This window comes from Geotrypetes seraphini, chromosome 11 (genome assembly GCF_902459505.1).
Source record: "Geotrypetes seraphini chromosome 11, aGeoSer1.1, whole genome shotgun sequence".
Taxonomy (NCBI): Eukaryota; Metazoa; Chordata; class Amphibia; order Gymnophiona; family Dermophiidae; genus Geotrypetes; species Geotrypetes seraphini.
Genome location: NC_047094.1, coordinates 118458551 through 118475842, shown reverse-complemented (window position 1 = coordinate 118475842; position 17292 = coordinate 118458551). Strand labels below are relative to the sequence as shown.

The 17292-nt window shown below is 46.7% G+C and overlaps 1 protein-coding gene across 1 annotated transcript; it reads left to right on the top strand.

The window, feature by feature from the left end:
* Positions 1-3261: 3261 nt before the first annotated feature.
* On the top strand, positions 3262-15693 carry TNNC2 (troponin C2, fast skeletal type). The gene is made up of 6 exons (XM_033962510.1): positions 3262-3502; positions 4174-4228; positions 7190-7333; positions 9205-9319; positions 11433-11569; positions 15368-15693. The coding sequence occupies exons 1-6, from the start codon at positions 3494-3496 to the stop codon at positions 15397-15399; spliced, it is 492 nt and encodes a 163-aa protein (XP_033818401.1). The 5' UTR covers positions 3262-3493; the 3' UTR covers positions 15400-15693.
* The last annotated feature ends 1599 nt before the right edge of the window (positions 15694-17292 follow it).

The window sequence follows — 17292 nt, the reverse complement described above, 5'->3', positions numbered from 1 at the left end:
GCCATGTTCTTCTTAAGGTACGGCGACCAGTACTGGACACAGTACTCCAGGTGCGGTTTTGAGGGGCTCAGCATAAATTATAAGGGAGCTTTGGTGAGATGTACATCTGGCACCTTTTATGTGAAGTTCACAGCAATTCCCTCTAAAGTGCCCCACTGCTTTGTTGGTAATATTGGCCCCTCCCACATTTAAATGGTGTCCATTTGGACATTTTTAACTTGGAGGTTTTTGTGGCAGAAAGTGGCAAATAAAGTTAGACGTCCCGGCGGCCAGGTGATTTTAAAAAACAAAACAACACACAACATTTGGGAAGTCTCTTGGGAAACAACTGTTCGAAAACAGCCATTTCTTCGCCCTCAACTTTGAACATCTTGAGGGAAATGTCCAAAGTGGGACTTGGATGTCCTATTGAAAAAGCTCCTCCATACCTAGATTTAGCGCAGCACTTTTTAAAATTTTAATTGAAATTTTAAAGTTTTACAACTTTTCACTTTCTTCGAAAGGGAATAGAGAAGAGACAGAGAAGTCGTTGTTACATGTTAATACCACAAAGTGTTACAAACTCATGATCTAAGGGTTTTTTCAATTTGCAGTTCATATGCTAACGTTGTCATTAGGTAAATGAACGAACGTCGAAGGCCCACAGTAAAAAGCTCTACCATGGTTTCATAACAGGAGCCCCAAGGTAGGAGAACTTACCATATACCTGTTCCCCGCCAACATTGGGGCCATGTTGACTGACGGCCTAGTCATAGAAACATGACGGCAGCTAAAGGCCAAATGGCCCATCTAGTCTGCCCATCCGCAGTAACCAGTATCTCTTTCTCTCTCTAAGAGGTCGCACGTGCCTATCCCAGGCCCTTTTGAATTCAGACACAGTCTCTGTTTCCGCCACCTCTTCCGGGAGATTGTTGCACGCGTCTACCACCCTTTCCGTAAAAAAGTATTTCCTCAGATTACTCCTGAGCCTATCGCCTCTTAACTTCATCCTCTGCCCTCTCATTGCACAGTTTCCTTTGAAATGAAAGAGACTCGACTCGTGTGCATTCACACCACGTAGGTATTTGAACGTCTCTTATCATATTTTGCCTCTCCCTATTGGCTAAGGCTCTTAACATTTGCATCTCCTCTTCCTACAGGCTAAGGCTCTGTGCACCCGCATTGTGAGGTCATAGAGCTGCCCATCCGCAGTAACCATTATCTCCTTCTCTCTCCGAGAGATCCCACGTGCCTATCCCAGACCCTCTTGAATTCAGTCTCTGTTTCCACCACCTCTTCCGGGAGACTTCTGACACACTCTAACACTTTCCTTAAATAAACAAAGACTTTCCTGATTAAGTGATAAGGGTTGAAGTGTCTATGATTAAAACGCGGGATTAACTGTCTGAATACCAGGAAACTGTCTTAATGATGCGAGATGAATAGTGACAAGGGTTGAAGTGTCTGTGATTAACTGTTGCTTGACTAAATGCTAGATTCTCTAAGCCCACCGATCGTGTTTGCGATCGTGAACCGACCCGATTTTCCTTCGACCCAGTACACTGACCTCTGTGCCGATCATCCTCCGATCCGCGCACGCAAATGAGGGGAAACAGCATGCAAAGCAGGAAGGATGCAATTCGCTAAACTAAAGAAGGCACAATGACTGGGCTGGCCGATCCAAAAACAAGTGACTGATGAGGGGCAAAGAGGTGCCGGTGTCCCCCCCCCAGACGGTGCCCGGGGCAGTCCGCCTCCCCCGTCCCTCTTACTATGCCACTGATTCTATGTAATCATCTGTTTTGTTCACAGTGTTTAAAAGGAGGAGTCTCCCATGAAATTTCATATAGGGCCGGATTCAGTGACTAGTGTTCAAATATAGGTGCCTCACGAGGCCCGTATTCTGTGAACGGTACTCTTCGCCAAGTGCAAGCACCAATTCTTGCACCCAGCAAGGACTTACTCCAACGGGAACTTGGAGTAAATCCTGGAATGCAAGTTGGACCCACAACCCAGGAATTCTGTAACACTGCGCCTTAAATCTAGCGAAAGCCCTTTCCACGCCCCTGTTACCTTTGGGGCTCTGCATGGCATATTTTTGGGAGTGCAGCATTGTAGAGTAGTGCATATGCAAATAATAGGTGTTAATTGGCTGATAAGCCATCTCCGAAAATAAGCCCTAGTGCGTTTTTTGGACCCCAAATTAATATAAGGCACGATCTTATTTTCGGGGAAACATGGCAGTAGCTCAAGATGAGTCATATTCAGGTTTGGTGGGTATTTCCTTGTTCCTCACAATCTGATTTCATACCTGGAGTAAGGGAGGGTTAAGTGACTTGCCCAAGATCGCAAGGAGCAGCTGCGGGATTTGAACCCTGACTTCCTTGAGTTTCAGTCTGCTGCAAGTTAAGGCGCAGCTCCTATTGTCAGATTAGAAGGGTTTAGTAGCAGGAAATTGCCCTTAATTCACCAGAAGCAGTCTAACTCCCCCCCCCCCCCCCATTTTTACAAAATCATAGCGCGGTTTTTAGCATCAGCCATGGCGATAACATAGGAAATCTATGAGCGTCGGAACCGTTACCGCCTGTGGCCAGTGCTAAAAACTGTGCTATGGTTTTGTAAAAGTGTGTGGGCGGGAGGGGGGAGGGTAAGTGTCTTGAATTAATGATAAAAATACCAGTAAATCGACTTATCTGGTGGGGCCTATAGCACTGGAAAAAAAGGGAGAAATTGGACAGACTAGATGGGCTTTAGCTACCATCATGCTTTGTTTTTATGTTAATGCTTAGGCAATGACCATTTGTGGTTTACAGAGCCATACAGAATATAATTTATATACTCCAGTTACAACTGGAAAATCATTTTAAAAAATGTAATAATAATAATAATAACTTTATTTTTATATACCGCCATACCTTGTAAGCGGTTTACAAGGGAAGAGACTGTATACAGACAACGACTGTATACAGACAGAGAACTTTCGAAATTACATTGGCATCTAAGTTTAGTCAGGTTTATCTATACCATGTACCATGAGATCATAAATATAAATAGAGAAAAGGCTGGTTCCCAACACTGTAACCTTCCTAAATATGAGTAGACTTATCGGTCACGCTTGTCACCTCAACAGGTTGCTCTGACCATGGCCTCGGTGTTTATGGAGACCTGCCCTACCTGCCCGAGCTTTGGGAAGCGGGAGAAAGGCCTGGATAGTGTAACCCGAGCGCCGGGCTGTCATCAAGGCTGCAGCGTCCGCAGTTGAATATATTTAGCTGTGGATCATGAGACAACCCCCTTCCCCACTACCAACAGTCCACTAGTGACCCTACCAGGGTATGTGGAATCAAGGAGTAACTCAATCCTATGCCCTGCACCTCTCCCTATAAGGAGACCTGGAGGGTCTGCTAAGAATACCGACAGATATCTTCAAGGCAGAGCAACGAGCTGCCCAGAGCTTTGGTGTAGACAGCGTAAGACACTCTGAGGTGTAGGCAGCCTCAGAAAACCCAGCATCATGAGTCAGGTTAGTGGATGTACTGGAGACATGGGCTGGTTGGAAATATCCATGCAACTGCCATCAGGGATGCTTACAAAACACTAGTTGGTCTCAGTTTTTCTGTGGCTTTCTTTTGATTAGAGTCCCTGTAACAGTCCTTATGAGTCATGGAGTCCTTTCTGTGGCTGAGTTTTGCTCTTAATAACTATCTTAAAACAAGGGCAAATAAACAAAATGGACGCTCAGTGTATTTTAAGATAATCTTCTAATTCTTTATTGGTTTGGGGCTATGGATTTTTCTGCAGACATCACCTGCAGAGCATTCTAGCCTCAGGAGCGTTTGAATCACAGGGGTGTTCTTGCTTCCTGTCTTGGGGATCATCGATCTTGGGGTTCTCGGGATACTCTTTGGCAGGGGGGGGGTCCCTGGTGGCTTTACGGTGATGCATTTCTCCAGTAGTAAGGCTCAAATGCTATTGTTCCCCCATTTCTTTGTGTCCTCTGCCCCCACCTGGAACAAAACTTTCAACAAAGTTTTCTCCTTTTTTGACTCTGTGAGAAATGAGAGAGAAAAGGGTAGAGAAGAGGTAATTATGTTTTTTTTCAGCTTTGGACACAGTGGGCTCCTGTCTAAAAGTTTCCAGTGGGCATCCTGTTTTTTTGCTTTAATTAATGAGTTCATTTCTTTTCATTTGCAGCCTACAGACCAGCAACAGGACGCTAGGTCCTTCCTCAGCGAGGAGATGATCGCTGGTGAGTTCTAATTTCTCTTTCCAAAATTCTCAGAAACAGTAAGAACTGGAATTAGAGTGGGAGTCCTCTATTCTCACCGCAAAACTGCCTAATGAATATTCTTTCAAATATAATTCTATTATTTAGAAATAAGTGATGTGCCTTTTCATTTCTAGACTTAGAAAAGGTTTTTTAAAAATAAAAAAAAAATCAGACTGTGAATTAAACATCACAGGTCATTAATGAACCTGCTGCATCTCGTTCTCTCTGACTTTTCACGAAATGATCTATCTTCTAGATCAGGGCTTCTCAAGCCTGTCCTGGGGACCTCAAAGCCAGGGTTTCAGAGATAAATTTGCACGCATTCAAAACCCAGCGCATGCACGTTTTTCGTGTGCATATTCACCGTGACTGTCCTGGAAATCGGACTGGCTGGGGCGGTGTAGGACAGTTTTAGAAAGCCCTGAATCAGGTTGCTCTTTGAGGATAAGTGTGTTATTTATTGGACGAAGAGCAAATTTGAAAGCGGGGAAAGTTGACAAGAGGTAATCTGTGTCTGTAGGTTCCTTTCTCTGTTGGTCCTGAAAATGTGCGGACCACAGTCTTCCTCGCTGTCTCTGATATTGGTTTAATAAAGTGTAGTGCAGCTTGCAGTGAGTCAAGCATGGAGTCTGAATTACTGGTGCTATGAGGAATGATTAACACCATACTCTGGCCAGAAAAGAGATTGACTTAGCCTTCTGGGAAAGAGAGCGCGTTTCAGATCGCCTTATAAATTAAACAGATTAAATTTGGCCTTTATCTAATATAATAAAGCCCTAAGCGCGCATGTGCACTCCTATCTGCATGCTCCTGTTTTCTGTGAGCTGTAGGGACCCGCAGGTAGGAGTGCACATGTGCGTGGTGGCGTGGAGCCTGTCAGACGCGGCGGCTCTTGCAGTCTGAACTTAAGGATGTGAACTGGCCAGGGCGACATCAGCGGGGCCGGAACGGACTTTAATTGCTGCCTCCCAGGCTTCTCCTCCTGCTCTGGCTGGGCCCGCGTAAAAAAAAAAAAAACCCCAGAGCTCGCTTCGAGTCCGGCAAGGGCTGCGGGTCCTGAAACTTTCCGATTCAAGCAGCGTCTGCAGCACTCTACACACGCTGCTTTGGGGCCTTCTATTGAAGGCCCCGAAGCAGCAGTGTGTAGAGTGCTGCAGACGCTGCTGGAATCGGAAGGTTAGTCGGGACCGCGGGAAGGGAAGGGGGGGCAGTAAGGGAGCCGGCCAGACCGCGGGAAGGGAAAGGGGAGGTAGGGGAAACGCTGCTGCTGCACAGGGAAGTGATGTGGGGGGGAGGGAAATGGAGGGGGAGGGAATCCTGCAGTGGCTGCTGCACAGGGAAGTGGTGGGAAAAAAATGCTGCTGCATAGGAGGCAGGGAGAGAGACAGATAGATAGAAAGAAAAGAAGAAAGACACAGGGGCAGGAAGAGACACAGAAAGACAGACAGACAAAGGGGGCCAGGGAGAGAGACAGACAGCGAGAGGGAGAGAGAGACAGAAATAAAGACACACAGACATATATTCTAGCACCCGTTAATGTAACGGGCTAAAATACTAGTCCTCTATGTAAGAGGTAAATTGGGTCAATATTCCAAAGGACATAGGTAAGGTATAGTAGCGTAACGAGGGTGAGAGGTGCCCGGGGGCAGTGGCGCCCCTCCCCCTGCCCCCTTCTCCACCCCCCCCATCCCCTCCGCTCCTTCCCTGGCCCACCCCGTGCCTCTTTAACGTTCACGGTATGAGAAACAACCCCAACAACTGCTCGCGCCAGCGTCGGCTCTTCCTCTGATGCCACTTCTTAGGTGCGGGTCCAGGACGTGATGTCAGAGGAAGAGACGACGCCAGGTTGGGGGGTCGCTGCTCGTGCCGTGAACGTTAATGAGGTACGAGGGAAGGGGCGGAGAAGAGAATGGGTGTTGGCACCTCCCACCAAGACGGCGCCCGAGGCGGACCACCCACCCCAACCCCCGTCCCTTACTACGCCACTGGTAAGTGTTTGCTTTAAAAATTTCCGCCTCTCTGCATACATTTAGGCTGTGTAAGTCTATATGGTAGGCACCTCATTGTACGCACAAAGATGCAGCATGGTGAGAATCTACGAGGGTGGTTTGAAAGGTTCAGTAAAAAATCAAGTTTATATACATATATATATTAAAAACAGTTATATTTCTCAGCATTGAGGTGCGATAATCGAATTAGCACACGCTAAACACTAACACGTCCATAGACTAACAGGCACACGTTAGCGTTTAGCGCTCACTAATCGGTTAGCGCACCTTAGTAAAAGAGGGCCATAGTCCAGTGAGTTTTCCAGTTTTTCCATCCCGTTGGAAAAATATGGTTATGCCAAATTTTAAAAAATATGTTTTTTTTACTGAACGTTACAAACCACCCTCATATTATATAATGACATTGTATTCCAATATATTATAATTATATTTCAGTAGAAGTAAAACCCAGATGTCTCTATCTGTCCTCCTTTTTTTTGGAACCATCATGGTTAGAGCATCCTGAGGCTGTGGGTTCAAATCCCATGCTGCTCCTTGTGACCCTGAGCAAGTCACTTAATCCTCCACTGCTCCAGGTACATTAGATAGATTGTGAGCCACCGGAACAGACAGGGAAAATGCTTGAAGTACCTGTATATAAACCACTTTGAGTGTGGTTGTAAAACTAGAAAAAGGCGATATACAAGTCCTAATCCCTTTCCCTTTCATCCCACGGAACAGAGTGTGCAGATTTCATATTTGCGCATCTGGCAGATCCCATCTAATAATTTGCTTATTGTTGGCTACTGTAAAATTTATCACTTATCGCGCCTTTTGTGTACTGCATTTCTACCAGTCTCGCTGCTGGTTTTAAATCATTTCTATCCTAAAGCAAAAAAATACGTTCCCTTCTTCCACAAAGATGGAGTTTACGCACGAATCTTTCTTGCAGAGTTCAAGGCTGCCTTTGACATGTTTGACACCGATGGTGGAGGTGACATCAGCACAAAGGAGTTGGGGACGGTCATGAAAATATTGGGCCAGAACCCAACCAAGGATGAGTTGAACGCCATCATTGAGGAAGTAGATGAAGACGGTAAGTTTTCTTCTTAAGGGCTTATGGATGGGTATATTTGTAGCCGAATTCAGGGCTAGCCCAAGGGTATTGGATGCCCTAGGCGTACCTTCTCACATTTCCCCCTTCGGGGGAGGGGGTGGGGGGTGGAGGGGTTGCAAGGCCTTCTCCTCTCCTCTCCCTTCCCACTCCTATGCTCTGTCCCCTATATTGCCAGCATTGACCCAACAAAATGGCTCCAATCAGAAGATTCCCCTTCCCTTTTGTTTCCCCCCATTCTCTCCTTTTCTTGACTTTTTTGTAGTTCTCCCCTCCTCCCTCTTGTTTCTCTGTTTCTCATTGTTTGTTTTTTTGCATTTTTTAACTTTGGTTTTATCAATTTATATCGTATATTGCTTAGTAAAAAAGATAAGCGATTAATCAAATACCTATTAAACTTGAAACTTCCTCCTTCCCCTCCTGCAGGTTGCTACTGTGTTTCCATGAAAATAAGACACTGTCATATTAATTTGGGGCTCAAAAAAGGTCTTATTTTCAGGGATGTCTTATTTTTTTTCATGTACAATGATCATCTCTCCCCCTTCCTCTCTTCCACCCCAATTCTTCCTATTTCCTTTCGCTCCCCCACATGTGCAACATCTTTCCTCCCCTTTCACCCATCCCCTTGTACAGTTTCTTTCTATCCCTCCCCCCTCCCTCCCATCCCCATGTGCAGCAGAACCCTTGCAGCCTAAATCCCTCCCTCCCTCCTTCCCATCCCTAGTGCAGCAGAACCCTTGCAGCTTATATCCCTCCCTTCTTCCCATCCCCCTGTGGAGCATTTTTTAGGTAAGGGGTAAAACACGGACCTGACGGACCTCGCGGATCTAAAACCGCACATCCTTAAAAATCTGAGGTCCGTGCCACTTGTAGTTAGTTTTTGGTTCTGACAGACCTCGATGGCAATTTAGCGCTGACGGATCCGTCTCAGCATAGGGAGGGAAAAGTATTAGGATCCGTCAGCGCTAAAATGTCATCGAGGTCTGTCAGAGCCGCGGACCTCAGATTTTTAAATTTACTGGGGCTGCAGGAAACCGGTTTAAAGGATTCGTTTTAGAGCCGCTCCAGCACTAGCACTAGTCTCTGGCTCTGACGGACCTCGGTGACATTTTAGCGCTGACGGATCCTAATACTTTTCCCTCCCTATGCTGAGACGGATCCGTCAGCGCTAAATTGTCATCGAGGTCTGTCAGAGCCAGAAACTAACTACAAGTGGCACGGGCCTCAGATTTTTAGGGACGTGCGGTTTTAGACCCGCGAGGTCCGTCAGGTCCATGAGGTCCGCGTTTTACCTCTTCCCCATTTTTTAATCCCTCTGATTCCCCCCGCCGCCACAGCACACTCCCTTCTCCCTGCTCACCCATCCGAACCCTGACCGTGAGTCCGATATACAGTACCTTATAACAAACTGTATCGACGGCAACATAGGCCCCATCACAGTTATCTCACGCCCAGGCGTTCCTCTGCCGCGTTGCTGATGACGTCAGCAGCAATGCGGCAGAGGAACGCCCGGGAGTGAGAAAGCTGCGATGGGGCCTGTGCGGCCGATGATGTGGTTTGTTCTGCCCACGTCATGTCGGCTCTCCCTCTGACATCACTTACTAGACGCGGGACCCCGGAAGTGATGTCAAAGAGAGCCGACACGGGCAGCACATTCGCGATACTGCTCACGCCGGGAGGAGGTGGAGGAGGGCAGTAGCCGCAGGCCTGGTAGAATTATGGCTCTTGTATGTGCCCCCCCCCCCCCCAAACTCTGCTGCCCTAGGCGAATGTCTAGCCCACCTAGAGGCAGGCTCAGGTTTGCTACCTTTAGGCCCCAAAAGGGTGACCCGTGCATCACCTTCTTCTTCCAGGCAGCGGTACCATCGACTTTGAAGAGTTCTTGGTCATGATGGTGCGCCAGATGAAAGAGGACGCGCAGGGCAAAACAGAAGACGAGCTGGCCGAATGCTTCCGCATCTTTGACAAGTGAGTCCTCGTCGTTTAACCCCTTCACGCCCAGTCTGACCTCGTCCTCCTGCTAGGAGATCGATGGATGCCATCAATCCAACCGGCTTCTGACCTCTGGCTAGAGAGGGGAGGAGAATCAAATAAGCCCTTGTGTAACCCTCTCCCCATGCGAAAGACCATCTGCTTCCAAGAATTCGTGAACCAAAAGCCAGCTGAGGCAGAACCTCAGTCAGATTCAAGAAATGCTGTTTAAGGGACTGATGTAGAGTTTTGATTAGAGCTAATCTCTGAAGGCTTAGCGCATGGCTTTGAATGCAAACTAACCTACATATTTTGCTCAGCAATGCAGTAAACAAATTATATGTAAATAGGACTACTACTAATCATTTATATAGTGCTGTACATTTTGACATTTATAGACAGTCCCTGCTCAGAAGAGCTTACAATCTACCTTGGACAGACAGACATGACATATAGGGTTAAGGATGCAGAACTCAAGGTGAGAAGAGTTAGGAGTCGAAAGCACTCTCGAAGAGGTGGGCTTTTAACTTAGCCTTGAACACTGCCAGAAATGGAGCCCGCCGTAGGGATTTGGGCCGCTTTTTCCAAGCATACGGTGCAACAAGGTACAAGGGATGGAGGCTGGAGTTGGCAGTTGAAGAGAAGGGCACAGATAATAATAATAATAATAACTTTATTTTTGTATATCGCCATACCCAGGGAGTTCTAGGCGGTTCACATTTGTTAATCAAAGTTACAAGCGGTTCATGACAATTGAACAAAGTTGCAAGCAACGAAGTAGTTGAGGTTGGATAGAGAGGGAACGAGTAGGTCAAGGAGGAGGAGTGTGGGGAATGTAGGTTGGGGGTAGTACAGAAGAGGGGGAAGGGTAGGTTTCGGTTCGTTGAGGGGGCGATTAGATGAGTTTTAAGTAATTTTCTAAATCCGAGGTGGGTAGGGGCCTCGAGGACCATTTGGGCTAGCCATGTGTTCAGTTTGGCGGCCTGGAAGGCGAAGAAGGTTTTGCCAAGGAATCTTTTGGAGTGACATAGTTTTAGGGAGGGGAAGGCGAACAGATGAATTCTGCGGGAGTACTTGTTGTTATGGTTCAGATAGAAGTGAGGGTTGATGTAATTAAGGGATAAGCCAAATACTGTTTTGTAACAGAAGCAGGCGAATTTGAATAGGACTCTGGATTCTAATGGTAACCAATGAAGTTTGTGGTAAAAAGGGGTGACGTGTTCCCATTTATTCAAGCCGGAGGGACTTAACATCTGAGGATAGCTTACAGGGGTGGGAGTGAGTGGGGAGGAAGAAAGGGGGAGATAAGCGAAGAGAGATAGTGAGGGGCAGATGAGCGAGTGCATTTGTAGCTCAGTAAGAGGAGTTCGAATTGTATTCGAAAATTTATCCCCGCGAATTTCAGGGGAGTACTGTAATGCCCTTTGAAATCCCTCTACTCATCAAGTCACTTCATTGACTCCCCATCTGTTTCCAAATTCAGTTCAAACTCCTCTTACTGACCTACAAGTGCATTCACTCTGTAGCCCCCCAATATCTCTCCTCACTTATCTCCCCCTATGCTCCCCCTCCCCCCCCTGAACTCCATTCGTCGGGTAAGTCCCTCTTATCTGTACCCTTCTCCTTCACCGCCAACTCCAGACTCCGTCCCTTCTTTCTTGCCACGCCGTATGCCTGGAACAGGCTGCCAGAGTCAATACGTCTTGCTCCATCTCTAGCGGTCTTCAAATCCAAGCGAAAAGCCCACTTTTTGGAAACTGCTTTCAACTCTTCGCTCTCTCACCGTCAGTTACCTCTACCCACCGTATCATTCCTTCTGCTAGAAATGCCCTAATCCTGTCCTGTCTGTCTGTCCAAATTAGATTGCAAGCTCTTCTGAGAAGGGACCGTCTATTGAATGTTAATTGTACAGTGCTGTGTATGCCTTTCAGCGCTATAGAAATGATAAATAGTACTAGTAATGCTGAGAATTGGAGGCCATTTGGTATCGGACTTCACGTGTATGTCTCATCAGTATCTCTCCTGGGTGTGGTCCTCACCTCCCTCCTTTACCTCTGCCGCTTGTCCTGTTCCTCCTGGTGTTTTGACATGCTGCTGCTTCCTGTTTCAGGAATGCTGACGGTTACATTGATAGCGAAGAGTTGGCCGAGATCCTGCGTTCCTCCGGAGAGCACGTCACAGATGAGGAGGTTGAAGAACTCATGAGGGACGGAGACAAAAACAATGACGGCAAAATTGACTTTGATGGTGAGGCTGTGATTGACCGCATCCTGGCAACCCGTGGCCTGAGGGGGGCGTCAGTGATGCGCAATTTCACAATTAGCCTGTGACGCTAAACTGGAAGGGTCGTGAGGTTCCATGCAGAAGTCTGGCATTAAATTCATTTATTTAATGCCACTTCATCTGAAAAGTCTCAGGATTGTGAATAATATAATCTGTGTAAAATAACAATATAAATAATTGGTGCAGGTTTCCAGGTCGCGCCGTGTCTGGGTAGGTAAAACCGACGTTTCAGCCATCAAGCTGTGGCTTTCTTCAGGGTATGCTGTGAGGTCTTGTCTTTATAAATAGTGACGGAGTAAGGGGGCGGGGGAGGGGGCAGTCCACCCCAGGCACCTGTCCTCCCCTCCGCCCCCTCATACCTCTTTAATTTTCCTGGCGTGAACAGTATCACGAACTTGCTGCCCACGTCGATGTCAATTCTCTCTAATGTCACTTCCGGGTCCTGCGCTTAGGAAGTGACTTCGCAGGGGGAGCCAACACAACGCGGGCAGCAAGTTGGTAACATTGCTTGCGCTGGGAAAATTAAAGAGGTATGGGGGAAGGGAAGGGGCACACACATTCAGCAGGGGGGGGGGCAGGAAGGCTGAGAAGATGGTGGGGGAGGGGCATCACCACCCTGAGTGCCCCCTAGCCCTCACTACGCCACTGTTTATACAGTGGGTTCTCCAATCCGATTGGATGGGGTTTGAGGTGATTGAGGCGAGAAAGTCCGTTGGTCACAAATTTGAATTTTGGCGGGAAAGTTCGTTGGTCACACCCTGAAGAAAGCAACAGCACGATGGCTGAAACGTTGGTTCTACCTACCCGGACGCGGTGAGACCCAGACAACTGCGGCAATCAAAGAGATCATAACAATATACATTCTTCCATATATCTTAAACTTGTTATAATGACCAAAAAGTTAACTCCACATTTCAAATATCAGAGAACACTCGGTTGCAAACACAAGTGAGACATAGTCTGTCAGAGAGGGTCTTTGCAGAAATTCTAATCTTGGACACATTTTAAAATTAATTTTTCTGAGATCAAAGCGCTTCCTGCAATGGAAGCTCCGCTCATATTAAAAACAGATATAGGAGTCCCCCTCCCCCCCCAGCATTGATACGGGATCCATTATTTTGCACATTGAACTTCAGGATGAACCATCCTAATATCTGGACTTGATGGAAGTTCTCACTAGGCGTGTGCAGCCCAAACTTTTCTTTCATTTTGGTTTCATGTCTTCTTTGGGAATTTATAAATATTTTCATTAAGGGGGCAATATCGTCTGCACTGCGCAATCTTTCAGAGTGAACACTTTGCATTGTTCTGAACAGAATGTGCGCTTTTCATGGAGAACAGTGACGTAGTAAGGGAGGGGGGGAGGGCGGACCGCCCTGAGCATCGTCTTGGTGGCATGTCTCCACCCCCGTGCCACGCTTGTGCCCTCCCTTTCCCGCCCCTGTTACCTCTTTAAAATCTTCGCCAGCGTGAGCAATTACTTTGGCCTGCTGCTCACGCTAGCCTGGCTCCCTTTGAAATCACTTCCAGGTCATGGAGCCAGGAAGTGACATCAGAGGGAAAGCCAGTGCCAGCCCGAGCAGCAGGCCAGAGAAGTTGCTTGCAATGGCAAAGATTTAAAGAGGTACGGGGTAGGAAGAGAGAGCATGAATGTGGCATGGGGAAGGTACCACCATCCTGGGCACCTCTTACCCTTGCTACGCCACACCCTTGGAAGAATGTATTCTCTTTTCTTATAGTACGTGTATGTACTATGATGCACATAAGTGCACTCTACAAGAAAAGATTGTGCACTCTTTGCAAACAGCGTGCATTCCTTTGGATGAGTGCACACTATTGACACACACACACAAAAAAAATCATTTTTTCCTGTCATTCTAGGCCAGCGTATCGCAAACTGTGTGACGCAGCGAGATGCTGGGTGTGCCCAGAGGAGAGGCGCCGGCATCAGCTGACTGCTTACAGGACGTGTCTCTCGCGGTGAGCGGCACATCCTGTGGGCAGTCAGCCAGCGCCTCTCTTCCTCCAGCACCCCTCTCCCCCCGCGCGTGACATCATTGCATCGATGTCAGCGCCTTTACGGAGGCTCTCCAGCCGCGGCCCCGAGTTTAGTGTTCTGCGGCGTCAAAAGGTTTGCAGGACCCTCTTCTAGGCTTTTTCTAACCCCCCCCCCCCCATGAAATAGCATTGAAAATATCATTTTTATCAAGCCGCGTTAGGGTTTTCTATATCGCCGGCCACGGCAGTAAAAGCTCCAGAAATTTTAAAAAAAAACCCCTAACGTGGCTTCATAAAAGGGGGGAGCGGGGTTAGTTTTCACACCCCTTAAGACTGATGCTAGGATTCTTATGTCCAGCTTCCGAACGAAGTGGGAACCTCACGCAAATGCTTCAGGCTTCACACACAACCAATCTCTGAGGGTAGTGGGAGCATCACAGTAGCTTAACAGTGCCGGGGCTCAGATACTGTACGTCTCTGATTATAGCAAGAGAATTACACCTGTGCACCACGTTCTCAGACTCTTGAGCTCTGATCCATCCAGCATTTTTAGCTCACACTTTTCCCCCTTTTACTAAGCCGTGGTAGAGGTTTCTATTAGAGAATGACACGGTGACAAAATTCATCACCGTTCCCGTCCCCGCGGATAACCACGGGAAACCATCTTCATGTCATTCTTTAAAGAGAGAGGGAAGAATCAGAGTATGAATGGCCACAACCACTGACCCGCAAGCTGTGCTTTGAAGAATGCTGGTGTAGAAGGACCGAGGTTGAAACAGACACTACAGAATGACAGTCTCTGGTATACAGAGCAGATATTGTGATGTCATAATGCCTCATTCCACCAGTGCCTAAGAGCCAATCACATCAGTGATGTCACAATGGCTTCATTATCCTTGGCTCCCATAAGAATCAGAGTATGAATGGCCACAACCACTGACCCGCAAGCTTTGCTTTGAAGAATGCTGGTGTAGAAGGACTGAGTTTGAGATAGACACTAGAGAATGACAGTCTCTGGTATCCAGAGCAGATATTGTGATGTCATAATGCCTCATTCCACCAGTGCCTAAGAGCCAATCACATCAGTGATGTCACAATGGCTTCATTATCCTTGGATCCCATAAGAATCAGAGTATGAATGGCCACAACCACTGACCCGCAAGCTTTGCTTTGAAGAATGCTGGTGTAGAAGGACTGAGTTTGAGATAGACACTAGAGAATGACAGTCTCTGGTATCCAGAGCAGATATTGTGATGTCATAATGCCTCATTCCACTAGTGCCTAAGAGCCAATCACATCAGTGATGTCACAATGGCTTCATTATCCTTGGCTCACATAAGAATCAGAGTATGAATGGCCACAACCACTGCTTTGAAGAATGCTGGTGTAGAAGGACCAAGGTTGAAATAGACACTAGAAAATGACATGGGATTATTTCCTGCGGTTATCCGCGGGGACGGGAACGATGATTAATTTTGTCACCATGTCATTCTCTACCACGGCCCAGGGTGCTAAATGCGCCGACACTGAAGGGAATTCTATAAACGTTGGACCATTTAGCGCTTCGGGATGTGGTAGAAACCTCTATCATGGCTTAGTAAAAAAAAAGGGGGGGGGTTGATTTCCATGTACGAAAAAGTTCTAATGTGCATTAACAATGTTTATTAATTTTTTTAAAAATAAGTTTGAAACAGATTGAAAATTTGTCATAAAATGTGTATGGGTGCTCATGGCCTTTGCCCTTCTCGCTCTTGTTCCACGCAGAGTTCTTGAAGATGATGGAAGGTGTGCAGTAAATTGACCAGACATTCCTCCGCAGCTTTCCCGTAAACTTCAAGCTCATCCCGCCTCTGTCACCAAACTCAGCCAACCACTTTCCTCCATCAAAAGATCCAGCGGGCTCAACGGATACCCCCTGCCCTCATTTAGCTCTGACCTGCTTTTAACGGCTTGGCAGCGTTTGCTCTAATGACTGAGACAATGTTCACCTGATCTAGTTGGGCCTATGCTGTTCTCTGGCACCTTAGCTTTCCAAAATAAAGCGAATGGGGGAGGGGAGCCCCAGTGTCATCTCTGGAATCATTTTTTAATTGGTTTGTAAAGTTTCTTCCTTTTTGACCAGAGTGATATTGTTTATTGTGTTGAAATATCATTAAAAGGTAAGTGCTTTACACGGACAGATGATTAATATGTGTTTAGTTGGACGATAAACTGAGTAGTGCAGGGGTATAGCAAGGGAGGGTGATCCCAGGGGTGGTGGTGCCCGGCATCACTACGCCATGTGCCAACACACTTCCCCACCATGCCATGTGTCACCAGCGTACCTCCTGAAATGTTCACTGGCTTGAACACCTTCCACCTGCTGCTTGTGCCGACCTCGACACCTTCTGACATCATATCCTGGTCCTGTTACATCAGAAGGAAGCCGAGGTCTGCACGAGCAGCAGGTAAAAGATGTTCCTTGCGCCGGTGAACTTTTAAAGAGGTATCCGGGGGGTGGGAGGAGAAGCACTGGTGCCCCCTGCATAAACAGTGCCTGGGGTGGGTTGCACTCCCCCCCCCTGGTCTCCCCTTACTATGCCACTGAAGTAGTATGAGGAAGAAGTAAATACAGACTTATGACATAGCCAGGGTGGGCCCTGGATCGTCCAGAAAAAAAGCTAAAGTTGGAAAAACTGTGCGAATTGGAGCTTTCCCCATGAATTTAATGGTGCTCGATCAGAAAATTTTAATTTTTTTTAAAGCCCATCGTGGGGTCCCTCAAAGCCATTGATTACGTAAAGCTCCGTTTTTCTTAACATTTGCCATTATTTGTGCTTAAATGGAGCAAATCTCTTGGCATCATAGCTATAACTTTTATGTTTTCACACTCAGCATAAATACATTGATAAAAAGACATTTTATGTCATCTGTTTTACTGAAAAAGAACAATAAATCAGTACAGAAATAACAGTACAGAGTCTCCAATATATACTTATTATAACAAGTGGGGTCGGATTCCTTAGAACCCCATTAATACAGTGTTACAACCCCAAAAGCATAGGCAAACATTCTCCTGCCTTCAAATAATGATAAAAAGATATTTTATGCAAAAAAAAAAATCTAGCAGTATTTTATTACATGAACCTTCGATATCTGTACTTTTTTGTGAAAAATAACCTAAATTTAACATACTTGGCTAATAGCTACACATGTACACTTTGGTGTAGTCATCTACCGATGGCGTCCCATGCACTCAAGCATTTGACGTCTTCTTGAGACAGTCAGGACAACTCCACGCAACACTGGGTTAGTGAGGCTCTAAGGAATCTGACCCCACGGTTTTTCCAACTTTGAGTTTTTCTGGACAACCCTATTGTGGCACCCCCAAAAGGTTGTGCTCTTGCAGCCCAGAAAGCTCTCGTACATGCTGCAGCCAGCAGTAGTTTTTATTAGAGAAAGACATGGGGACAAATTTATCCCTGTCCCCGTAGGAACTCAATTTACTTGCTCCGTCCCCACCAATTTTGTCGCTGTCGCTGTCCCTGCCCCATTCCTGTAAGCACTGCCTTAACTGCACAAGCCTGGAACACTTATGATTTTTTTTTTTGTAATTATTTGTATTAGAAAGGGTACAACAACAGGGCAACATGAAGAACAGAAAAACCAAAGGCTCAAATACAAATAATCAGTAAAAATACAAGAAAAAT